The sequence below is a fragment of the Xenopus laevis genome, chromosome 2L, assembly GCF_017654675.1.
Source record: "Xenopus laevis strain J_2021 chromosome 2L, Xenopus_laevis_v10.1, whole genome shotgun sequence".
Classification (NCBI taxonomy): domain Eukaryota; kingdom Metazoa; phylum Chordata; class Amphibia; order Anura; family Pipidae; genus Xenopus; species Xenopus laevis.
Window position 1 is genome coordinate 38561299 of NC_054373.1, and position 26846 is coordinate 38588144.

Below are 26846 nucleotides of genomic sequence, written 5' to 3' on the forward strand. Positions count from 1 at the left end.
AGAAAGGTGATTGATAATCTAATGGTTGAATTAATAAAGATTAAAAGGAAAGACCCCAAGAAAAATAGAGGTGATGAAAGACATTCAGTGCAGGAGGGAATAATTACCAGTCAAGGTAGGTGGTTAGAAACAGGGAACCACAATAGGTCAAATAAATAAATATGACCATCTGCACCATTTCACTTTTGAGCTGGATCTGGTAGTAATTGTTTAATTATGTTTCTGTGTTTCTATTTGATTTCAATGTGTGTTTCACTCCAAGATGAAACATACACACATTTTCAGTAAATGTAAGACCTTTCCTTTGAATAGTGGATGGATTGTACATAGAGTGCAAATGCAATAGCTACAACTCAAAATTATTTGACCCATCTCAGACCCACCATTAGAATGCACAAGACTCGGGTACAGTACTTTATTTTCAGTCCATCCATGATTTGGCAAACATCCAATCCTGGCTGCTGCATATTAAAGGTGCCTGCATTTCATCTTGGAGCAAACTACATCTTGAACTGGGGTACATAGCTCGACAATATATTTATTTCATATACATTTTCTATTATAGATCAAACAGTTTGGAAGGTCCATTACATGTCTCCGAAATTCTCTCCAGAAGGAGCCGGCGCCTGCTATGGAACAAAATTTTGCTCATGCTCTGGCAATGGCATCATACTCCACGATCCACCACTTCTTTATAATCTCTCTGGTGATCCCTCTGAGAAAAATCCTTTTCCACATGACGTGGGACCATACCGGGAAGTGGTACAAGAAATTGAGCAAGCTGTGGCAAATCATAAAATATCTTTACACCCAGTGCCTCAACAGTTGTACAGGTTCAACAATTTCTGGGACCCCAGGCTACAGCCTTGCTGTGGAACATTTCCACTATGTTGGTGTCACAAAGAATGAGCAACTCCGGAACTTTCTTTGTATGGGTCATCAAAGTATTCGGTTTAATTAAATCGTGTCCATATTTCCAAAATGTTTTTCACTGGTGCTGAAGTACAACGGAGAGGTATACTGTATCTTACAAATTGTTGTGTTGTGCTTTTTTGACAACTGATAAAGACCATTCTGCAACAGAATTTAGCCTTTATAAACCGTTTGAACTGAGGTCTGTATGGGGTCTACTTTTATTCAATTTGTTAATTAATGACGGGGATTGCGGTTAATGTATCAGTTTATTGTTCATGACACAAAACCATGTAGGATAATTCATTGCATTCAAGATGCAGGATCCTTGCAGCAGGACCTGGACTAGTTGCCAATCTGGGCACCTAAGTGGCAGATGAGATTCAATGTGAATAAATATAAAGTTATGCATTTGGAATTGAAGAATTTGCAAGAAAATTATACCCTATATGGGGCTTAGTTAGGGAAGTCTTTGATTGAAAATGACTTGGGGATCTGCATGTATCTGTAACAAGCAATGACAGGCAGCAAGGGCTAGTAAGACAATTTTCTGCCATTTGATATTTCATTGATGAGGAGACCAGTGGTCCCAGACTTTTGTATGTTTTTAAAGTAAGAAAATTAATAAAACATTTCGGTTTTAAAAAAAGGGGTTTAGGAAAGTCCTACAACCCTTCTAAAAGACATAAAGGGGCCGATTCACTAAGGGTCGAATATCGAGGGTTAATTAACTCTCGATATTCGACTAGGAACTATAATCCTTCGACTTCGAATATCGAAGTCGAAGGATTTAGCGCAGATAGTTCGAACGATCGAAGGATAATTCCTTCGATCGAACGATTAAATCCTTCAAATTGAACGATTCGAATGATTTAAATCCAACGATCGAAGGAATATCCTTCGATCAAAAAAAGTTAGCCAAGCCTATGGGGACCTTCCCCATAGGCTAACATTGACTTCGGTAGCTTTTAGATGGCGAACTAGGGGGTCGAAGTTTTTTTTAAAGAGACAGTACTTCGACTATCGAATGGTCGAACGATTTTTACTTCGAATCCTTCGATAGTCGTCGTCGAAGTAGCCCATTCGATGGTCGAAGTAGCCCAAAAAAAACGTCAAAATTCGACGTTTTTTAACTTCAAATCCTTCACTCGAAGTTAGTGAATTGGCCCCTAAGTCTCCATCTAGAATATGCAGTGTGTTTTTAATCTCCAATTAATTCAGGAGGAGACTAATCTTATTATGGGTATAGAAGTTCTCGTTATGAGAAAAGTTGGGACTGTTTTAAAAGGAAACATGATAACTATATATTAATACACAAGAGAACTGTACTGTGGTGCTGTATTTACAAGTAAATCCTTTGAGCGGACATGATGGATTCCATTCGGCTTAGAAGGAAGGAAGTTTCAGACAAAGGGCCAGATTCAATTCAGTGAGAATCACATAAAAACTCATGGACAAGATTCGATTTGAGATGCAATTCAATTCAGAAAAACTTATCTCACTGTTTATCACACGAAAACTCTATTGAAGTCTATGGAACTGAATTTGGAGAAAAGTTTTTTTTTCTTTTTGAATTGAATCTCGTCCATGAGTTTTCACATCATAAACCATGAGATAAAATTAGATAAAAATAGACTTGTGTCTGATTGAGCTTCTTGATTACCTTTTATAGCAGTGGAAACAGAGTGAGGAGGCAGATGCATCACAGGATTACCAAGAAGTCCCCTGTCTCAGCCCTTGTATGTGTGCCTGGTCTGTGTGCTTGACAATTTAGCATTCATTTGAGATGCCATGAGGTTTCTCTCTCTCTGCCATTCTTATTTTTGTAAGCTGACTGAACACATAAGGATAAAAACTGGAGTTCCTGTTTAGGTAGTCTCTCAGATATTAACAACCTATGTATATTGCACACATGGCTAATACTTTGCCCATTAGAGTCAAATTGGGAGCAGAATCAGTAAACATTACTGGTATGCATGCCGGAGACCTCTAGTGACCAAACAGAGGTATAACCAAATACTCAATAATTTCTCCAAGGCATGCTAGTACGTAAAAAAATATACTTTATTTACATCAATAGTTAAAAAACATGAAAAATATCCCCTCTAACGCCTAACGCGTTTCATGCTTACCCAGCGTGCTGGGTAAGCATGAAACGCGTTAGGCGTTAGAGGGGATATTTTTCATGTTTTTAACTATTTGCTGGGTAAGCATGAAACGCGTTAGGCGTTAGAGGGGATATTTTTCATGTTTTTTAACTATTGATGTAAATAAAGTATATATTTTTTACTTACTAGCATGCCTTGGAGAAATTGAGTATTTAATACTTTGCCCAGTCTAGAAATATTCTGTTTCTCCTTTAAAGTCTGCGCTGTGTGAAGACTGATGTCCTTATTGCTTGCAAGTGATGAAAGTGCTTTACTGATGAAAGAGCTTTGAACTCTTGTTACTTTAAAGGAAAGATGGTGGCCCAAACAAGTGGCACATGAGAAAGGAAGGAGTAAGGCTTTTGAAGAATTGTCTTACATCAATGACAAAGCTACAGAGTTCTGCACTGTATTAGAGAAGGCCTTGTCTATAAATCACATGGTAAAGGTAATCTTTTCCTGGTACTAGGAATATGTTGTGCAGGCCAGGTCAATAGCAGCGCTAGTCATTGAAGCAGCCATTCATCTCCGTACTTTTCTCCACTGAATTCCTAACCATACAGGAGTAAGTGGTTGTTTAAATGTATCAGTTCAAACCCTCCTTGAAGGTCCAAGATTTAGTCAGAACAATCCTTGTGTATCAGTAATTCAGCTAAGACAGCAAATAAATGTTCAACCTAATTCTTGACCTTTACGTTGGGCTTTTGGGTGAATCAAGGAGAGTAAAGTGTTGCCCCCCCTCCCCCAAATTATTATTATTTGCATCAATGAAGCCTTTACATTCACTATTTAATGAGATAATATAAGGATAATGATGTCTTGTGGAGCTCTTGTGACTTCTATGGGTCATAAAAATCACATCCTTTCCCCACTTGTCCAACTGAACAATATATATATAATATATATCTAGACAGACCATTTGTTATGGAAAAAAGACTCACATTAAAGTGCTGAACATTCTTTAATTGACTGTATTCCCATAGCAGGTACAGTTTTTCAGACTTTATAGTAACATCAGTTTCGATTAAAAAAAAAAAAATAACATTTCAATGTTAAGGCAGATTATATGTGACAATGCTGTGATGTGAAAAATAAGAAATTCTATATAAATATATGAAAAAAAAACTCCTTCGAAAAAGTACTCCAATTAAAAATACTCTGCTTATAATTCATAAAATGGAAATAAAAGAAATTCAAGAACACGACCCCCACACCGACATGCCTAATTATGTTAGAGGCAATGGATAATAAAGACAGAAGATATTGCAAAACTAAATAGCTCTAATTTATTTGGATAGTTTGTATTAAAATATTACAAGGTCGTTAAGCATAATATAAAACCAAATAAAATGCTACGGCACAATAAATAATGCAGAGAGAAGGAAGGATGAACAGCCCAAAAAAGGTAGAGAGTTACTGTAAAAATCTATCTAACTTTTTTTGGATGTTCTCAAAGGCATACTTTCCCATGTAGTCAATATGCCCTTGCTCCCACTTTCTGCGCTCATCTTCTGTTCTGGCCTCTTCTTCTGATTCGTGGATGGACAACTCCGAAGCAGAATGGGCAAGCTGGACCTTTATCAAAGCAAAGTTAAACATATTTTTAAAATAGTGTCCCATTCCCAATGGCTGAAAAGATTTTATTATTTTTAATGATCTTTTGTGCATCTCTTTGGCAGCATGAAAAACTATGACCTTTAGGGTAAGGGCACACCTGGCGATTCGGGGAGATTTAGTCGCCTGGCGACTAATCACCTATTATTTGGGGCGACTAATCTCCCCGAACGCCTTCCCTCTGTCTTGCGCTGGCTATAATGAGAAGTCACCTGCGGCATGGCACACACTGAGCTTTCGCCCGAAGTTTCCTCGTAAAGCAACTTCACAATATGAAGCGCCGCGTGTGCCATGCCGCGGGCGACTTTTATAGCCGGCGCAAGACAGCGGGAAGGCGTACAAGGAGATTAGTCGTCAGGCGACTAAATCTCCCCGAATCGCCAGGTGTGCCCTTACCCTTACAGAAACATACTCCGTGCCAAATAATCTTTGACATTTTTTTTCAATCAATTGTTTTTATTGAATTTTTACATTTTGATCATGGATTAAGAAACAACAAATGGAGGGGTGAATAAAATTTAATTTCTCAAATAAGCGTCATGGTGATGCTTATTTGTCCATTGAGGTAAGGGGTAGGGTATGGGGGGAAAAGGGAAAATATACTGAAAGGGAAAAAATAAAATTTTTAGCATGTAATCCACCATAACCAATATGGCAGATTACATGAGGTGATATTTTATATACAGTAACGGACTATGGCTGCAAAAGAGATTCTAAATTATTTAACCATTGGATTTGCATAGGCTAAATAATTTAGATGAACAAACAACCAACACAGAAATCAAGAACAATCAAATGATAATGAGGGGTAAGATGGATCAAAAATTCAATTCTACTGATGCTGAAGCACGAAATTATTTGAGAATCTACTCACAGGTGTCTTTTATTACTTCTGCGACAGAATTATCCACAAGAAAACATTTCAGTTAAAAAGGTTATACACCCCCGTCTTTTGACAAAAAATACAGTCTTGAATTCAAGTTTTAAAATGAAACCGTGTATTAACACTTTTTTCTTGTAAATGAATTTGGAAAAACTTCGAACTCAAAAGCCTTCCCATGTAGACAATGTTATAAGACATTATTATTATTATTCTATGTTCCTCACAAGTTGGGAATTCAAATCTGGTTGCTGGAGTCCCACATAACCTAGCAAACAGGCATTGTTCTTAATGAATTAAAAAAAAACTGCCTTACCCCTGACCTCCGCCCGCTAAAATGAAAATCGCCTGGGGAAAGGCACACCCGGCGCTTAGTTTTCCGAAGTTGCCTGAAGTTTCCTGAGGCAACTTCGGAAAACAAAGCATTGCGCGTGCTTTCCTCCAGGTGATTTTCATTTTGGAGGGCAGGGTGAAGGCAGTTCGGGGAGATTGTCGCTCCAAAGTCGCTGGGGCAACTAATCTCTCCGAATCTGCCCGTGTGGCCAGGCCCTAAATCTCCTAAAAACTAGAGATTAAAAAATAATAAGGTCTTAATACATTTTTAATGGTTTATTGTCTACACTAGCTGCTGGAACAGGGTGATAGCAAATGCAACTATACAACACATAATTCAAAATAAAACCATAAACAGATGTTAAAATGCATCCACAGTATAATGTAAAGATCAGTATAATTAGCAGTCATGCAGGAGTGGTTAATTGAATTGTATTCATTGTTTGACATTTAATAAGGTGAGAGCCGCTGGTCTGGATGAGGGAATTATAAAGCAAATGATAAAATAAGAAGCGGATGGTAGCTTATAACACAGCTATACTACCATTGGAACGTTGTCTTGAGTTACACAATCATTGTTCAGCTCACAAGGACGATCCAAGCCTTGACCTGGACCACTGTAATCCAGACTGTGTTGTTCAGGGTTACTATCAGGTAGCTAGAAAAACAGTAAGATGCACAATGTCCACACATTTGGAAACAACCTATTTGGGAGAGGAGGATTGATTGTCCTTTAATAGAAATATTATGTAAGTGATGTCAAGATTTTTTTTTTTTTTTTTGAAATGTAAAAAATTCATGATTTTTTTTCAGAAGGAAAAACCTGCACGTAAATCTAATTAGTATAGTAACAGCTGGGTGGATTAGGGTATTCAAAGGTCATTAAATGCTATCCAGCAAGCTGCCAACAGAGGAGCACATATTTATTCCCATCTGCCAGCGGCTGCACTCAGATCTGAACCATCAGGAGCAAAATCGGGTAGCGTGCTTGCTAGATCCTCTAATGCGATGGCAAATGTTGGAACGATAAGTCAAAACAAATAAGAATCCCCCGTACCAGAGGTAGAGCCCTTATTGAATATGTACTTATTCTAGGAAAAAGGCTACAGAGACTCTAAGCACCCAAGTTCTCTTTGTCATAAGCCTAAAAAATGTTTTCCTCTCCAGCAACATAACGGGGGTTTATTTATCAAAGGTCGAGTTGATTTTTACCCGAGTCTTCGAGAGTACTCTAATTTTCAGGTAAAGAAATAACCTTTTTTTAAAGAGTTATTACACCCCGAAACTGGAAATAGTTAAATCCGTATATACTCCAGTGAAAACCTGTCGGACATGTAGAAGTCAATGGCAGATGTCCCTTAAACCTTTTGAAGATGTTTGTAGCCATCATGATGTTTGTTTTTTGGTGGGTTTTGCTCGAAAACTCGGAAATTCGAGCAATTAGAGGGTTTTTTTTACTTGATTAATTTAAGTTTTCAGGTTTTTCACCCAGAATTCACTGATTTGAGTTTTTTCCATTCAAGTCTTTTCTTAAATCAAAAAACATTTGAGTTGTGAGTTCATTCAAGGTATAAAAAAAACCTCACAAACCTCTAAAACTCGACCTTTGATAAATAACCCCGACTTGTCTCTGCTCGCAATTCAAAAAGTAACTAAAGGCTTTTTTAATACAATCACTTTATTTCAGGGGCTCAAAAGTAACTGACTCGAAATTGACAATTAAAGGGATACTGTCATGGGAAAAAAAAAATTCCAGAATGAATCAGTTAATAGTGCTGCTCCAGCAGAATTCTGCACTGAAATCCGTTTCTCAAAAGATTCAATTTTGTAATCTGACATGGGGCTAGACATATTGTCAATTTCCCAGCTGTCCCAAGTCATGTGACTTGTAATCTGATAAACTTCGATCACTCTTTAGGGCTAGTCCACACGGGGAGATAGCCACGCGTTTGCGGTCGCGGCGACAAAGCGCCGCGCCAGTCGCCGCGACCGGCGCAGGCGACAGTTTTGTATGGGCGCCTATGTAAAAACGCCTGTGCTAACCACACGAGGCGATGCGCTTTTCAACAGTCGCCTGAAAAAGCCTGGCGAGGCATTTTCAGGCGACTGTTGAAAAGCGCATCGCCTCGTGTGGTTAGCACAGGCGTTTTTACATAGGCGCCCATACAAAACTGTCGCCTGCGCCGGTCGCGGCGACTTGCGCGGCGCTTTGTCGCCGCGACCGCAAACGCGTGGCTATCTCCCCGTGTGGAATAGCCCTTACTGCTGTACTGCAAGTTGGAGTGATATCACCCCCCTCCATTTTCCCCCCAGCAGCCAAACAAAAGAACAATGGGAAGGTAACCAGATAGCAGCTCCCTAACATAAGATAACAGCTGCCTGGTAGATCTAAGAACAACACTCAATAGTAAAAACCCATGTCTCACTGAGACACATTCAGTTACATTGAGAAGGAAAAACAGCAGCCTGCAGAAAGCATTTCTCTCCTAAAGTGCAGGCACAAGTCACATGACCAGGGGCAGCTGGGAAATTGACAAACTGTCTAGCCCCATGTCAGATTTCAAAATTGAATATAAAAATCTGTTTGCTCTTTTGAGAAATGGATTTCAGTGCAGAATTCTGCTGGAGCAGCACTATTAACTGATGTGTTTTGAAAAAAACATGTTTTCCGTTGACAGGATCCCTTTAACTCAAAGGCTATTTCATGGCCAGGTGTGGGCAATTCCTTTGTTGTGTCATTATCAATGAAGCAGATAAAAGACACACTGTCTGCTCAAATCCAGCAAATTGGTTGGGCGGCGTTTCATAATGACCCAAAACATACAGCCAAAGCAACCCAGGAGTTTATTAAAGTAAAGAAGTGGAATATTCTTGAATGGCCAAGTCAGTCACCTGATCTGAACCCAATTGAGCTGCATTTCACTTGTTGAAGACTAAACTTCGGACAGAAAGGCCACAAACAAACATAAACTGAAAGCCACTGCAGTAAAGGCCTGGCCGAGCATTAAAAAGGAGGAAACCCAGAATATGTTGATGTCCATGAGTTCAAGACTTCAGGCTGTAATTGCCAGCAAAGGGTTTTCAACTAAGTTTTAGACTAACATTTTATTTTCAGTTTTTTAATTTATCCAATTACTTGTGAGCCCCTGAAATGAAGTGATTGTGTTAAAAAAAAAAAGCCTTTAGTTCCTCAAATAGTTATGAAATCTTTTTGTTCAACCCACTGAATTAAAGCTGAAAGTCTGCAGTTCAACTGAATCTGAGTTGTTTTATTTAAAATTCATTGTGGTAATGTACAGAACCAAAATTGAGCCTGTATTGACTGTATGAGCCTTATAAACCTAACTGTACGTTACACTGAAAATTTATTACTGCGGATGCTTGTACATGCCCTTGTTTTAAGACATTTGCCAATGGAACTTCAATTTTACATTTCATAAATTGAACAAACAAATACAGTATTTTTCTGTATGTTTTGCCAATTTGTTTTTGAGAAATATTATGAATATTCTGGCAAGCAATTTAGATTTCCTGCACACAGAATCACCCAAAATTTCCCTTCTGGGCATTCTGGATATCATTCCCACCATCTATGCCTGTAACTGGTAGCAGTCCCTGCTATTCTGTGACAGAAGAACAATGCAATGCACTGGATGGGCGCAACCCAACCAAATATCCCCTTGTGGCAACAACTAGTCAACAAAGCAATACCTTATCATTAAAGGGATACTGTCATGGGAAAACATGTTTTTTTCAAAATGCATCAGTCAATAGTGCTGCTCCAGCAGAATTCTGCACTGAAATCCATATCTCAAAAGAGTAAACATATTTTTTTATATTCAATTTTGAAATCTGACATGGGGCTAGACATATTGTCAGTTTCCCAGCTGCCCCCAGTCATGACAAGAGTCAGATTTCAAAATTGAATTTTAAAAAATTTTGAAAAATGGATTTCAGTGCAGAATTCTGCTTGAGCAGCACTAAAAAACATGTTTTCCCATGACAGCCTAATTCAGAGGCCTGGGGTACTCAAACTAAATTTGGGAGCCCATGGCTGGATCTAGGGTGGTAACAATGATGTAATAACTTCCTTTGTAATAATCTATAAACAATGTAGTACTTTCAATACAATATGTATATTCCTTTGAAATCACATTATATCATTTCCAAGAAACCTGTGTTTGTTTGTTTTCCCTGTGTTCAGCTTCCTTCCAAAAACATCCGTGCATGTTAATTGGTTGCTGGTGAAACTGACTCTGGTATGTAGATGTCTATTCTTTGGAAGCAAGTACAATAGTGGGGCAAGTTAAGAAGAGAAATGATTCGAATATCTCTAAAGTGATCGTATTAAGCCTAGGGTGATTCAACACAGCTTCTCAGAAATAACATTGCTCTGATGTTCCCCCTATTTATAACTGACATTTGCAACTGCAAAGAGAAGAGCAGCACACACCATGCAAATATTAATGATCATATTAATCCTGGAATCTCACAGAAGACATTCTGAGCTGAGACATACGCACATACTTACAGACTGGTTGCAGGTTGGATTTCAGCTCTAACATGCATGTTTGCCCTGCTGCTCCTATAAATGAAACACTTACTGTATCTCCAGGGCTTTTTACAGGAGTCTCTTGGGAACCAATTGGGTTTTCATTTTTCACAAGAAGCTCAATTCTTCCAATTTGGTGCTGTTCACAAGAAGGCATATCAAAGTAGAGAAACCACATATGCTGCAGACATTTCATGCATTTACATGACTTTTATTGATTTGTGAAGGCAGAGAAATATAAGGCATGACAAGAAGATTACTTGTCAACAGAATTGTATTGTCTTCGTCTGATCTGAGTTTCTGCAGTATAAATGGATTAGAGAACTGGTCGAAGTGATTAATACAGGGAAAGATTTTCTAGCTTAAAGCTCTGGAAGCTCCTAAGGAGATTAAAAGTAGTTAAAGCCATCCTTGCTTTTTGTATATGTGGTAAACCTATTCTATATTTGCCTTATGCCATCTAGAATAATATGCTTGAATGCCATAGACTGACAATAAGTACAAGGCTCCATTAGTTGGGGCCTGTTGGTGCTCCCTATGGGGTGTCCCAGTATTCATCTCATGACTAGAGCACTGCATGCGGCACTGTATTCACGAGAAATATGCAGGTCTTTGTGTTTCATTCTGACGTGCGGGGCAGGGTAGTGATGTGCGGGCCGACCTGAAACCCCCAAATCGGGCGGGTTCGGGCCGACCCGCACTCTTCTTGGTGGGCGGTGTGGGTTGAGCTTTTCTCCTGCTCTTCCCGCCCGTCTTTTATAGACGCTGCACCTGCTTGGCCCACCTATTTTGTGATGTCATCAGCAGGGAGGTGCAGGTCTATAAAAGCAACCCAGAAGTCGGATGCGGGCGCGGACCAAGGTAGGGCGGGTTAGGGTCGGGGAAACCCCTGCACATCAATAGGGCAGGGTACATAATACAAAAAACATGACTGAGTCTTTTGCAATTAGCACAGTGCCCTTAGTATAGCAACTCAATTCACATCTTAGATTCCTTGTTTACAAGCAGAATTCTTAGATGGCACAGCTTTGATGTAAGTAAAAAAAAATTATAATAAAATATTTTGAATTTTAGTTAAAGGGGTTGTTCACCTTCCAAACACTTTTTTTCAGTTCAGTTATTTTTAGATTGTTCCCCAGACTTTTTTCAATTACTTTCCATTATTTATTTTTTACCGTTTTTCCGAAATCTAAATTTAAAGTTGAATGTTCGTGTCTCTGGTGTTTCAGTCTTGGCAGCTCAGTAATTCAGGCGCAGACTCTGAACTGTTACAATTTTGCGACATATAGGGGCAAATTCATCAAGGGTCGAATTTCGAGGGGTTAAATCCCTCGAAATTCGACTGAGGAATAGAATCGAATAGGCAATTCGGGCGAATTTACGCGCTGGCAAATAGTCGAATTGGCGAATATTCGCCAGGCGAATAGGCGCTCGATCGAATATTCGCTCGAAGGATTTTCATTCGATCTAATGCCTTTTTAATCGATCAAAAACTTGGAAAACAAGCCAATGGGACTTTCCCATAGGCTTTTAAAGCAATTCGGTAGGTTTTAGGTGGCGAAGTAGGCAGTCGAAGTATTTTTAAAAAAGACAGTACTTCGACTATCGAATAGGCGAATAGTCGCAGCGTTTTTGTGCTTGATCCAGTACTTCGACTATCGAATGGCGAATAGTCGCAGCGTTTTTGCGCTCGATCTATTCGAATCATTCTACTCAGGCGAATTTACGCCAATTCGATAGTTGAGGAGCACAAAAAACTCGAAATTCGAAGTTTTTTTACTTCGAATCCTTCACTCGAAGTTAGTGAATCGCCCCATAGTTGATACATTTCTCAGCAGCATCTCTGGAGTATTAGCAACTATTGTATCAATTCTAACAGCTGTCTGTAATGAAACCCAGAGATTCTGCTCAGCAGGGACAAAGATAAGAAATGTATAAACTAAATGTATCAATTTAGAACAGTTTACAGGGTCGGCGACCCCCCCCCCCCGGGCTGCCTCATTAGGTGAAAAATAACACTTTACACTTCAATATTAGAAAAACAGTCACACATAGAAAATAGTTGTTTGACGGTGAACCACCTCTTTAATAAAAAACAATGTGATTTAAGAATGTGAATTTAAATTTCAATCAGTAATACAGAAAAGTTAAACATTAACAAACATATTTCAGAGAAAGCATTTTCTGTATTAGCAGCAGATTTGACACTAACGGAGACATAATTTCCCAATGGCAGACAGTTTAGGGGGGGCTTTTGGTACGGGGGAGGGTTTAGTTTTCCTTTAATATATAAACGTTGGATTTATGGAAACCTTGATTGACAGTGAGGCTTGTGGCTCCACTGATGGGATGGACAGTGCCTCCTTGTGGTGCTATGCAAAAATGTAGTTAGTGCTATTTCAAACTGATGATTTCAGGCTCTGTGTGGCTCATTTAGTTTCACTTTTAATATATAAAAGAGTTATTTTATGGCCCAGATAATCATGGTGCACATCAGTGGCAACTCCACAAGGACATACATGATTGTTGGTAAAAAAACACAAAAATTTAGAAAATACAGTGCAATCCCCACTTTCAGGGGACCAGGAAGAAATTATGTAAAATCTGGGAAAATGTTAAAATCACACAATTGACTCTTTACTGGGATATATTTGTGTTAAAGTTTACTTACCTGTTGACTGTTTGCCCCTTCAGTTTCTTCTTGGTCTGTTAATAATGGCAGTATATCTGAAATATAGATTTCCCACCAAAGGACAAGATAGGAGAGGTGCTCATTTCCACTTAAAGATTCATCCTCAACAATCCATCTGGTCTGGGGGTTGTATTTGCAGTTCCAGGGCTTAGGTGTGCCCAGAAAATGAACCACCTTTGCCTCAGAGCCAAACCTTCATGGGAGACACAATTTCATATTCAGACGGAGTGTCAGAAATATCATGTAAAGCAAAACACACACCATTAAAGGAGAAGGAAAGCTAACGAAGCAGTTTATTGTCAAGAGTGCAAGCTATAAGACTATATTTATTCTTTAGAATGCTTTACCATACCTGAATAAACACCTCTAGAAGATATCTCTGTTTGTTTAGGATAGCAGCTGTCATATTAGCTTGGTGTGACATCACTTCCTGCCCGAGTCTCTCCCTGCTCACTCATAGTTCTGGGCTCAGATTACAGCAGGGAGGGGAGGAGGGAGGGGGAGAGTTAGAGAGGAGCAAACTGAGCATGCTCAAGCCCTAGCCCGGGAGGTTTTTGCTAAAAACAGGAAGTCTGATACAGAAGCTCATGTGTATATAATAGAAGGAAAGAAAAGCTGAGCAGCATTACTGGTGTGTTTATATAGACCTTTCTGATAAAGCTTCATTCGTTTTAGCCTTTCCTTCTCCATTAAGTGAATACAGTGGAACTAAATATAATTAGCAAGGTGTGGTATATGTATGCTGCCCCATAAGACATATGGGCCTATAAACTAAAAGAAAGGTGGTGGGAACTGCAAACCAGTCAGCTGAGAGCACGAACCACATTGGATCAATAGGATCTACTGATTATCCCAACCAATATCATCAGAATGAGCTCCAAATTGCACATTCACAGGCCAATGATCTGTTAAAAATGTACCCGTGCATAGTCAGCATAAGCAAGAGGTTTCTCTGGTGTAGCCTGACTTTTTTGCAGAAGGGAATAATGTTAGGATGTGGTAACAAACCATTTAAAAAAAATAGAAAATTATAATAAAATCTAATCTGTAAAAAAAATAAAAAAGCCTGCTAAAGCTTTTTTTTTAATTTACAGTTATGATTGACAATATACAATTCTCTGTATAAAGTATTCCAGCTCTGCATTTATACATGTTGTAAGAGATGTGGTTGAAAAGGGCACGATTTTGTGTATATTTCACCACTGGTGATGAGAAAACTCCAGGGAAAATATGTATGTTGCTACAAGTGTGGCTGTATTTATTTTGACAGTTTAAGCTGGCCATATACGCAAAGATATGATCTTACGAACCGAGGATTCGTACGATTTTCAGACCGTGTGTGGAGAGTACCGAGATTTTTCGTCCGGCGGAGATCGGTCGTTTGGTAGATCGGACAGGTTAAAAGATTTCTGTCGGCTGCCAATAATATCTCTGCATGTATTGTCGATCGTACGATTTTCAGATGGAGACTGTCAGCTTTAGTCGGACTTAACTTTCGTACAATTGCTGTCAGGGGCAGAACATCGGCTGATCTGTTCTTTTGTACTTTATTTGATCGGAATGGTTAGTGGCAGGTTGGGAGATGGGGAAGTCTGATTCGTACGATTGGATCTTTGCGTCTGTGGCCAGCTTTAGGAAAAGCTTAATAAATAGATCCCTGGAGTGAATGAAGGAGAGCAGGGTGGGACCTCCATTACATACTCCATTTAGGGTAAGCGAACACGGTCAGATTCGGGGGGGGGGTTTAGTTCGCCCGGCGACAAATCTCCTCTTCTTTGGGAGGGGGGCGATCTCCCCAAACTGCCTTCCCCTACCTTCCCATCGGCTATAATGAAAAATCACCAGCGATTTCCTCATGAGGCAACTTCGGAAAACTAAGCGCCGTGAGTCCCATCCCGCTGACGATTTTTCATTATAGCCGGCGGGAAGGCAGTTTGGGGAGATTGTCGCCCTGAAGTTGAGTGAGAGTCTAAACAGAGCATTCTGGGACGTGCAGTGTACAACAATGTGGGTATTGGGACTGCTAATCCTATGTGAGGTAAGTGTACTGAATCTGTTGATTTTGTTTCTTATAAAAGCAAGCCAAGCTGCATTGAACTTTTAAAAGTGGTGTCATACTCCATTCACAATGTATATACTGCATGTATGGAGCATAGGGATGCACTGAATCCTGAATTTCATGATTCAGCTGAATCCAAACCTTTTTCAGCAGGACCCAGCCAATTCCAAATGCCTGGTTGAACCGAATCACATGATTAAAGGAGAAACAAACCCTTTACCAAAAAAACCCTACCCACACCCCACATAGACCCCCCAGCCTAGCTGCTCCTAATGCCCCTAACTTTTTACTTACCCCTCAGTGCACAGTAACAGCATCGGAGTTCACCGCAGCCATCTTTGGTAAGCTGAGATGGAGACCGGCGAAGCGGCGCATGTGCATATGGAGAAATTTACCGGTTTGAGACAACTGCGAATGCGGCGAAATGGACAGAGGGAATTGGACGGAAACTCTGATGCTGTAACTCTGCACCAAGGGGTTAGTAAAAAGTTAGGGGCATTTCCCCGGGGGGGCAGCTAGGCTGGGTGGGAGGAAGGTCTACGTTGGGTGGGGGTAGGGTTTTTTTTGTAAAGGGTTTGTTTCTCCTTTAAGGGGATCCATTTTTATCCACATGCTGACATGCGTGGACTTTCTTTCCACCCTTGCGTTTGCTAATTTGTATATGCTTATATGGAGAATATGGATTCGGTGCATCACCCATACTGGCCGGTTATATCACTTCTGTGTGCTTCATTAGAAGGTTTATCAATGAAAACCACTGTAATATTAAGCAACACTTACTGTAGAAAAGCAGGTTTATATGTATAAACAGAACTAATGCTCAGGTTATAGATGAATGGTAGGTGCTTGCTGATGTCTGTTGTCGCCCAGTTACTGAAGAAGCTATTCAGTAGGCCTTGGTCACCTCCTTAAGGACAAATCAACAGAAAGAAAATGTAACTAAACCAAAGACAGGTCATTTCAATGTACAGCATGATATGGGTTATGGTGCATAATGTTCAGTGATCAGCAGTGTTATAAACCCCTTCTGGATGGCACAGGTCGACTGATCAGAAAAGCTTTTAAAGCCTCTATGAGAGGAGTACAATGTATCAACATATTAAGCTGCCATACAGCAAAGCTCTGTAGCTATTATTATTATTTTGAAAATCTTTCTTTTATTTTTACAAGGAACATTTATTTCATATGAGGCTTGCTACACAGGAAACAGTAAAGCATAGTTACAGCCAGGTATGAGCAGCATCAACTCGGATTAGACACTTGTTTTTTGATTCTTGTGACTCTTTCCAGCTTTCTAATGGAGGTCGCTAACCCCGTCTGAAATTGCTCTGCAATACTGCAAATGTATTGTTATTGCTACTTTTTGTTACTCATCTTTCTATTCAGGCCTCTCATATTCATATTCGAGTCTTTTATTTAAATCAATGCATGGTTGCCAGGATAATATGGACCCTAGCAACCAGATTGTTGAAACCACAACCCGGCGACAAAACTCACGAGACAAGTCAGATGGAGTCGCACGCGTCAAAATATAATTGGACTGAATGAAAAGTCGGAAGTAACAACTACACGGTCCGACTGTCAGATGAAAACGCTGCTTTCTGCGTACACATCCGATAGTCATGTCGCATCGGATGTAATGTCGTTTTTACTTGCGACTTTTCATTCAGTCCAATTAGAATCTTGACGCCTGCGTCTCCATCCGACTTTTCATTCGTTTTTTCGCCGGGCGTAGATCCGATGAAAAACGCTCGTGGAGTTCTACCCTTACACTTACCATCAAAGCTGCCATGTATTTCCGCAAATTGGAGAAGTTTGTGAAATGTCTCCAGGCTTGGTCTAAAGACAAATACACCACTGTTGAAGCAATCTGGCCAGCCAGAATCAGGAGCAGCTGAAAACTCATCCCGATCAAACAGTTCGTCGATGTTGCAAAGGACCTTGAAGCAGAACAGTTTCCAGTTTTAAATCTAAAACATAAATAATTGGCAAAGCAAACAAGTATCTTGAGTTTCAACACAGTTACAGGAACTAACTTTGAGAGAGTATAAACTTGGTAGGTTTTATTATAAAAAGCATACCTCCCAACATTTTGGAAGTAAAAAGAGGGACCAAAATTTTTTTTCGCATGTAGAACAGCAAAATGTTTGACCACACCCCTTTCTGTGGCCACACCCCCTAATTACCATGTTCATTTTACAAAATTTGGCAGGTTATGAAAGTTTGAAAATATTTCTCCTCATCTAAACTGTTTTTTTGTGTCTCAAAATTGTTACAAAGTATCTTATTTGCACCTGTTAGCTGTTCTGGGCTCTCTGCTAAAAGCCAATAAAGTGAGAAACTTTGTTTCTTTTTCTGGCTGTTCAGTGCAGAGAAAAGAGGGACTTTTCAGTACAAATGAGGGACTGCGGGTTGAGCTGTCAAAAGAGGGACTGTCCCTCTGAAAAAGGGACAGTTGGGAGGTATGTAAAAAGGACCATTAAAAGAAACCTGGTGTTGATTTGCTTAAAGGAACAGTAACGCCAAAAAATTTAAGTGTGTTAAAGGAATGACAATATACTGTACTGTTGCTCTGCACTGGTAAAATTAGTGTGTTTGCTTTAGAAACTCAACTATAGTTTATATAAACAAGCTGTTGTGTGGCCATGGGTGCAGTCATTTAAGCAAAGGTTACACAGTAGATAACAGATAAGTTCTGAAGAATCCCACTGTACGTAGCTTAACTTTTATCTGCTGAGTATCCTGTGCCTTTTCTCCCTTTTTACAGCTTGAATGACTGCCTCCATAGCTACACAGCAGCTTGTTTATATAAACTATAGACACGTTTCTGAAGCAAAAACACCCTACATACCAGTGCAGCACAACAGTATATTATATAGTCTTTACTTTAAAAACCTAAATTTTTTGGTGTTATTGTTCCTTTAAAGGAGAACTAAAGTCTAACTAAAGAAGAAGGCTAGAAATGTTATGTGTTGGGCTTCTGTACCAGCCCAAGGCAACCACAGCCCTTTAGCAGTAAAGATCTGTGTATCCAAAGATGCCCCAGTAGCTCCCCATTTTCTGTTCTGCGATTCACTGCACATGCTCTGATTCACTGCACATGTAATACAGATAATTACTACATGGCAGTACAGAAACCAATTAGCATCAGAATTTAATAATCAGCCCAGTAGCATCAGCTTATATTACAGGCAAACCTCATTTTCTGCTTGATAATTTGTGACTAGGGTTGCCACCCGGCTGGTATTTTACCGGCCTAGCCTGCCATTGCACGTGTTACTCCGCCCCGTTTTGTGGCACTGTGTGTGTCTCCACCCCTTTTTGCGGCACAGACCGCCCCCTTTTGTTTCTGTCCCCACCGGCCGGAATTTATTTTTAGAAAAGGTGGCAACCCTATTTGTGACGACCCCTAAGATTAGTTTCTCAACAGCTGCTCAGAGCCCACTGAGCATGTGAGTGTCGCAGATACTTTCCAAGATGGTGCCGTCCTGTGACAAGTTTGAAGTTCTGGATCATTGCTGCTATTGACAAGCTGAAACTTTAGGCTGGTGCAATAAGTTCTGCATATAAAATGTGGCATTTTTAGCCATATTCATTTTTAGGGTTTAGTTCTTCTTTAAGGATACATCTTTGGTAGGGCATTTGTTATTTTAGAGCAGGTGCCTGAAGAAATCTGCACTAGGTCCCTAAATGAAACATGGCAATTGGGCTAACCCTCTATGGTACCATACAAACTGGCCCTATTAGTGGCCACAATTCCTTCTGCTGCTGCTTTTCTAAATTTACTGTTCTGTTGAACTATGCACCGACTGATAGGATGCACTGATAATTTTACATTATCACAAACAAATATATGTATACAGAGGAATATGTGTCCCCCATATTTAGCATTGCTTATAAAAACAGCAATGAGTGTAGATCTACTTACAATTGTGTCAGCATCCATGTAAACACACTTGGTATACCGAGTAAGAGTCCAGCACTGAAATTTGGTGAATGTGATTCCAAGTTCGGGTCTCTTCATCAAAGCCAAATGGACAGAGTCGGCACTATCTAAAATATCCACTTCGATTACTTCATCGAATATATTACTAAGGACGGCCCTGTAATAACAAACCAGAAGTGCGGCTGTCGATATCTGTCTAAATCTACTGACTGATAAATATGCCCCGAGCTACACTGTTTTGGGATATCCCAAGTGCCTTTCTAGCTAGGCTGACTCCTCAATAGGGATGGGCGAATTTTTCCGCCTTGTTTCGCCGCAGAAATGACGCCCATTGACTTGTATGGCATGGTGCAACAAAAAACAATGGGTGTCGGCGACATTTCGCCTGCGGAAAATTTTTGCAGAAACGAAACGGGTCAAATTTGCCCATCCCTACTCCTCATGTCATAGTATATAGATGACCGGGAGACAGTTTACACGGCTCATTTATTGGAATTAACTGTATTAAGTCACTCTGAATTTGCCTGCAGAAGAAACATGTATCCTATAAATGAACATGCTTGTAATACAGGTATGGGACCTGTTATCCAGAATGCTCAGGACCTGGGGTTTTCTGGATAACTATTCTTTCCATCATTTGGATCTTCATACCTTAAGTCTACTAGATGTAAACATTAAATAAACCCAATAGGCTGATTTTGCTTCCAATAAGGATTAATTATATCTTAGTTGGGATCAAATACAAGGTACTGTTTTATTATTACAGAGAAAAAGGGAATCCTTTGGGCAATTTTAATTATTTGGATAAAATAGTCTGTGGGAGACAACCTTTCTAAAATTCTGAGCTTTCTGTATAACGAGTTTCCGGCTAATGGATCCCATACCTGTACAAGAAGCATAAGGATACCAAGGGTTATTTGCAGAACACTTCATATGTATGGGCATCTGCACACATACCAGAGCTTTTCTCCAGCCAAGGTAAGCAGGCTAAAAAAAAGGGCAAACCCAGAACAAGAACATGGTACAGGTATGGGACCTGTTATCCAGAATGTTTGGGACCTGGGGCTTTCCAGATAACGGGTCTTTCCGTAATTTGATCTTCATACCTTAAAGGGGTGGTTCACCTTTAAAGTAACTTTTATTATGTTATGGAACGAACAATTCTAAGCAACTTTTTCATTGGTTTTCATTATTTATTTTTTTATAGTTTTATAGTAATTTGCGTTTTTCTTCTGATTCTTTGCAGCTTTCAAATGGGCGTCGCTCTCCCCTTCTAAAAAAAACAAATGCTCTGTAAGGCTACAAATGTATTTTTATTGCTACTTTTTATTGCTGAGCCTTCTATTCAGACCCTGTCCTACTCATATTCCAGTCTCTTATTCAAATCAATACATGGTTGCTAGGGTAATTTGGGCCCTAGTTACCAGATTGCTTAAAATGCAAATTGAAGAGCTGCTGAATAAAAAGCTAAATAACTCAAAAACCTTCAATAATAAAAAATTAAAACAAATTGCAAAATATCTCAGAATATCACTCTCTACATCATACTAAAAGTTATCTCAAAGGTGAACCACCCCTTTAAGTCTACTAGAAAATCATGAAAACATTAAATAAGTGCAATGGGCTAATTAAATCTTAGTTTGGATCAAGAACAAGGTAATCTTTTATTATTACAGAGAAAAAATAAAAATATGGATTATTTGGATAAAATTGAGTCTACGGAACTTCCGGATAACGGATCCCATACCTGTAATAACTTTACACTGCACATAGCCGATGTACTGGGGAAAGTGGTACAGCAGCCCTATGTAATGCAACATCATTTTCAGGAGCAAGACATTTTTGTTATATCAGCCTGTCATGTTTCAAAGCTATACCAACATTAGAGGTTTCTTTAATAAATACATTATATTAATTTAAAGATGTCACTTTGGCTTTAAATTAAAAGTAACACCAGAATATAATGCACTGTTGCCCCTCGCTGGTAATTGCTGATCTATTTGCTTCAGAAACGCTACTACAGTTTATATAAACAAGCTACTGTGTAGCAATGAAGGTAATTAAAATAGGGTGAAACAGCACAGGTTAAATAGCAGAACATAGATAAGCTCTTTAAAACACCATTACAGTCTACAGAGCTTATTATGAGCGTTTTTTCCTTCAAATTGCTTCGCCCAAAGTTACATAGCAGCTTATTCATTTATTACTAAATAACTACACTAGTGTTTCTGAAGCAAACGCACCCGTTTTACCAGTGCAGGGCAAGAGTACATAATATTTTTTATAGGTAAATGTTATTGCTATGTAAAAAACAAACAAAATAAAACAAACCCATATGCATTACATAGAGTCACGTATAATATACACATTCAGTAGTGAAACACTAAAAGCCATGGGGGGGGGGATTAATTGGACACACCAAGCAGTAGTCTTTGTGCTCTAATCTTTAGGTCCAGTACATTATATTTAAATTACACTTTAATTTTTTGGTGTAACTGTTCCTTTAAACTGGTTTATATCAGTAGTGAGTGCTTCAGTGCTCACTCACCATCTATTTTAAGACTCTCAGATTAAATAGCCTGATAACTGGTGCTTATAAATGACACAAGAGGAAGCCTGTCTGTTGTATGAACGGGACAACCTACACATCTTTGTGAGGTGACCATCAAACGAACCCCAAAAGAACACATTAGTAGTACAACGAATGGCTTACCTCATACGGCCGGTGACCTGTGATGTAATCATTACTACCAGTTGTCTAGTTGTTTTGTGATTCCGTAGAGATTTCCCCAGGACCAGGGCTCCTTGACAGTATATGTCATTTGTCCCCAGGGTGACAAACGCTTGGTCTGTAACTGAAAAATAAATAGGATTCATTTAAATAGGAAATACCCCAGTAACTGTATCACAATGGCATACGACCCATGGAAAGTTGTATGCCATATTAATACAGATAAGGGTTATTTGCATTGAGAAACCTTAGAGGGGCCGGCACCACACTTCTGCATCTTCTGATCTATGGGATTTTTTTTTTTTTAATAAGGTTACAGTGATTATTGGTGCAAACGTTAGAAGCACCAATTTAAATGGTGCACAGTTTTTGCATGCTGTAATTGGGCTTTATCTGTGATGTGTGTGGTGGATGAAGGCTACACTGGTTCCATGTGGTATTCAAAACATGACCTGTAGTTTATTCAGTAGTAGCTTAACATTCTATATTACTGTTTCTGAAACTCCTACACACCCTATCACAGCACAGCATAGCCCTGCAGTATTAGAAAGTCAGCTCACTCTTTAAAGGGATACTGTCATGGGGAAAAATGTTTTTTTCAAAACACATCAGTTAATAATAGTGCTGCTCCAGCAGAATTCTGCACTGAAATCCTATTGAGAACAGCACTCAATAGTAAAATCCAAGTCCTACTGCGACACATTCAGTTACATTGAGTAGGAGAAACAACAGCCTGCCAGAAAGCAGTTCCATCCTGAAGTGCTGGCTCTTTCTGAAAGCACATGACCAGGCAAAATGACCTGAGATGGCGCCTACACACCAATATTACAACTAAAAAAAATACACTTGTTGGTTCAGGAATGAAATGTTATATTATAGAGTGAATTATTTGTAGGGATGCACCGAATCCACTATTTTGGATTCGGCCGAACCCCCGAATTCTTTGTGAGAGATTAGGCCGAATACCGAACCCTAATTTGCATATGCAAATGAGGGGTGGGAAGGGGAAAAACATTTTTACTTCCTTATTTTGTGACAAAAAGTAACGCGACTTCCCTCCCCACCCCTAATTTGCATATGCAAATTAGGATTTGCCCAGGCAGAAGGATTCGGCCGAATCCCAATCCTGCTGAAAAAGGCCGAATTCCGAACCGAATCCTGGATTTGGTGCATCCCTAATTATTTTCAGTGTAAACTGTTTAATTTAGAAATAAAAACTGCATCATAAAAATCATGACAGAATCCCTTTAAGCAACCACTTCCAGGCTAATAAAGTTCTCAGCACATATCGATTTTGCAAGGTGGACGACATTTGTGCCAAATGGACGGTCCCCTTGATGGGAATCTGGCAATAACTCCCAGTGTTATCACAAAGCCAAACAACTACCAAGGCATAAGCAAAATGCTTTATTGCAAAACACAAGAGAATGTGTGCCAGTTATTTGTACAGTAGGATAAAAGGGGTCAGTGAACCTTCTTGTTTGTAGGAAGCATCGCTTCACTTTCATCACAGAGAGGAACATGGCAGCAGCCGACATAAGCCGCCTTGCTGTCTATGAACAGGGTGCCTGGCTATTTGATATACTGTAGCATGTGGGCAGCGCCAATGGAATCTCTGCCAATGTGGGTGGAAGATTTGGTTTCATATGTATTCTAAGTATCTTGGAATGGCCGCTTGCTGTAGTGTTGCACAGTGAAGGTTAGAGCTGCTCATGTGATTGTAGCTAAGTCACTCTTTCTGACTCCTGAATTCTCTTTATCATTATACAGGTATGAGACCATTTATCCAGAATGCTCGAGACATGGGGTTTTCCAGAAAATGGATCTTTCCCTAATTTGAACCTCCATGCCTTAAGTCTACTATAAAGTAATTTAAACATGAAATAAACCTAATAGGATTGTTTTGCCTCCAATAAGGTTTGACTATATCTTAGTTGGGATCAAATACAAGCTACTGTTTTATTATTACAGAGAAAATCATTTTTAAAAAGGGGTGGTTCGCCTTTAAGTTAACTTTTACTATGTTACAGAATGGCCAGTTCTAGGAACCTTTTCAGTTGGTCTTCTTTATTTATTTATTTTTATATAGTTTTTTGAGTTGACTTCTTCTTCTTCTGACTCTTTCCAGCTCTGAAATGGGAGTCACTGACCCCATCTAAAAAAACAAACACTCTGTAAGGCTCCACATTTATTGTTATTGCTACTTGTTATCATTCATCTTTCTATTCATATTCAAGTCTCTTCTTCAAATCATTGCATGGTTGCTAGGGTAATCGGGACCGTGGTAACCAGCTTGCTGAAATTGTAAACTGGAGAGCTGCTGAATAAAAAGCTAAATAGCTCAAAAAACAAATTTAATAGAACAATGGAAACTAATTGCAAATTGTTTCAGAATATCCCCTTTAAAGGGGTGGTTCACCTTTAAGGTAACTTTTATTATGTTATAGAACGACCAATTCTAAGCAACTTTTCAATAGTTTAAAATTTCATTATTTATTTTTTATAGTTATTTGCCTTTTTCTTCTGACTCTTTTCAGCTTTCAAATGGGTGTCGCTGACTCCCTTCTAATAAACAAATGCTACAAGGCTACAAATGTTTTGTTATTGTTACTTTTTATTACTGATCCTTCTATCCAGGCCTCACTTATTCATATCCCAGTCTCTTTATTCAAATCCATGCATGGTTGCTGGGGTAATTTGGACCCTAGTTACCAGATTGCGTAAGATGCAACTGAAGAGCTGCTGAATAAAAAGCTAAATAACTCAAAAACCCCAAATCATAAAAAAATGAAAACCAATTGCAAATTGTCTCAGAATATCACTCTCTAAATCATAGTAAAAGTTATCTCAAAGGTGATGACAACTGAGGCTATAGAATATGGCCTTCCCATAATTTGGAGCTTTGTGGATAATGGGTTTCCGGATAATAGATCCTATACCTATGTATCACTACTCAACAGTAGAAAGTTGGCAAAAAAAATGCAATTACAGTATGCCTTTCCCTTTTCTTATCTTTCTAGGGTTTAAACTATGGCAGGTGACTTTAAACCCATCATCCTACTGGATGCAAATTTCTTTGGTGCACCTACAAAGTCACTGCTGTGTTTGATAATGAGTAAACAGCGGCCTCAGATTTAGATACAAGTGCCAGGATTCGGAGGTGCGTAGGGTACGAGTGGCACTTGGCAGACGCTGCAACTTACCCGGCATTGTGAAAAGTCAGCTGGCGTGAAAATTCCTTCCTTGTGTCTCGGGAGTCATCAATAAGGGAACTGACGGCAACGAGGATCTGAGAAATGAAAAACAGGACAGAAACTGACAGTTTGATGAGAATTCTGCATGATATGACAGCTGAATGAATATTTCTCATCTGGCCCTAACAGATTATTTAAAGGATGTATATCACTTGGCGTGGGACTTTGCAATCACAAGGATACCGTACGTATAGAATTGTGACAGTGACTTATAAGGCCATGTATAACTGTAAGTGTGATTTGTATCGATATCCAGCTACTGGCAGACAGGGAAGGAGTGGGCTGCCATTCAGGTGCTGAAAGAATATAAATTAATGAATAAGAAGGAAGTTGTTTGTGCAAAGCCCTGGCACAGTTGCCCTGCAGTTGCCCCTCCCCCTGCCCTGGAGATGCCCAGCCGCCCCGCACTACATATTCGCTCAGCACTCGATTCTACTCTCTCTCTCACACTCACAGTGACACACACACACTGAATTAGTGATAGGGCACTGGCAGGATTCTATGGGTTTGTAGCAGCACACAAGGACCATGCAGAAATCCTGACAGAGAAATAAAAGGCCTTTACATTTCGTCCTCCAGGTGACCTCCCCCGCCGCGGCTATTGGCGCAGGGACACGGGGACACGAGCCGCACTGCAGGATCTCAGCCGGTAGCGCAGTAATCTGTGACGTCTCAGCTCGGAGCTGCCGGAGAGGGAGGAGGGGAGGGACCGAGTCAAAATAGGAGGAAGAGTGAGGAGGAGGAGGAAGCCTCGGGGCGGAGCTGCACTTTGTAATACATTGCCGAGTACTGCTCTGTTTCCCACTGACTTTTATGGGAACCAGCAGAAGTTTGTTATAGAGCTAGGGCTCCTACCTACTGTGTGCCAGTGCCACACACACACACACACACACACACCCACCCCCCTCTGCTGTGCTATACACACTGTTCCAGTGCCACAAATACACATCTTCAATGTCATATACAGTGTGCCAGGGCTATACAGTGTGTCTGTGCCATATACATTGTGCCAGGGCCATAAACAGTGTCCCAGTGTCATACACAGTGTGCCAGGGCTGTCCATAGAGATGGACTGCAGCTCACCGTTTAATTGCTTGATTGGTTATCCTGCGGGGTATCCTGTGTCGATCCCCCAATAGAGTCAATCAATAGAAATCCAAGTGCAGGACAAATCCACAGCAGTTTTCTTTGACTGCAAAATCTTTTATTGGGAATGTGCAAAGGGCTATACACAGTGTGCCAGGGTTATACAGAGTGTGCCAGTGCCATACACAGTGTGCCAGGGCTATACACAGTGTTCCAGGGCTATACACAGTGTTCCAGGGCCATAAACAGTGTTCCAGGGCTATACACAGTGTTCCAGGGCCATAAACAGTGTTCCAGGGCTATACACAGTGTGCCAGGGTTATACACAGTGTTCCAGGGCCATAAACAGTGTTCCAGGGCTATACACAGTGTGCCAGGGTTATACAGAGTGTGCCAGTGCCATATACAGTGTGCCAGTGCCATATACAGTGTGCCAGGGTTATACACAGTGTTCCAGGGCCATAAACAGTGTGCCAGGGTTATACACAGTGCCCCAGTGCTATGCAGAGCGTCCCAGTGCCATATACAGTGTCCCAGTGCCATACACAGTGTGCCAGGGTTATACACAGCATTCCAGTTCTATACACTGCATCCCAGTGCCATGGCCAGGTCTGGACTGAGACTCAAAATAGGTCCTGGC

At 40.0% G+C, this 26846-nt stretch overlaps 2 protein-coding genes across 6 annotated transcripts in view; one reads left to right on the forward strand and one right to left on the reverse strand.

Annotated features, from left to right (window-relative positions):
- The window catches only part of arsh.L (arylsulfatase family member H L homeolog), a 30649-nt gene extending 29536 nt beyond the window's left edge, over positions 1 to 1113 (forward strand). For all 5 annotated transcript variants that reach the window (XM_041581012.1, XM_041581009.1, XM_041581011.1 and 2 more), the window contains 1 exon segment: positions 566 to 1113. In XM_041581012.1, the coding sequence (XP_041436946.1) occupies positions 566 to 909 (344 nt within the window). In that variant the 3' untranslated portion in view covers positions 910 to 1113.
- A 3209-nt stretch (positions 1114 to 4322) lies between these two features.
- Positions 4323 to 25769, reverse strand: gyg2.L (glycogenin 2 L homeolog; the record flags this gene model as incomplete). The annotated part of the gene is given in 10 exon segments (NM_001110742.1): positions 4323 to 4484; positions 4487 to 4634; positions 10491 to 10577; positions 13110 to 13323; positions 15970 to 16096; positions 16967 to 17129; positions 19118 to 19292; positions 21849 to 21990; positions 25070 to 25155; positions 25686 to 25769. Coding segments are annotated over 8 exon segments (1063 nt in total), but the record flags the coding sequence as incomplete, so codon positions are not given.
- Positions 25770 to 26846: the final 1077 nt, after the last annotated feature.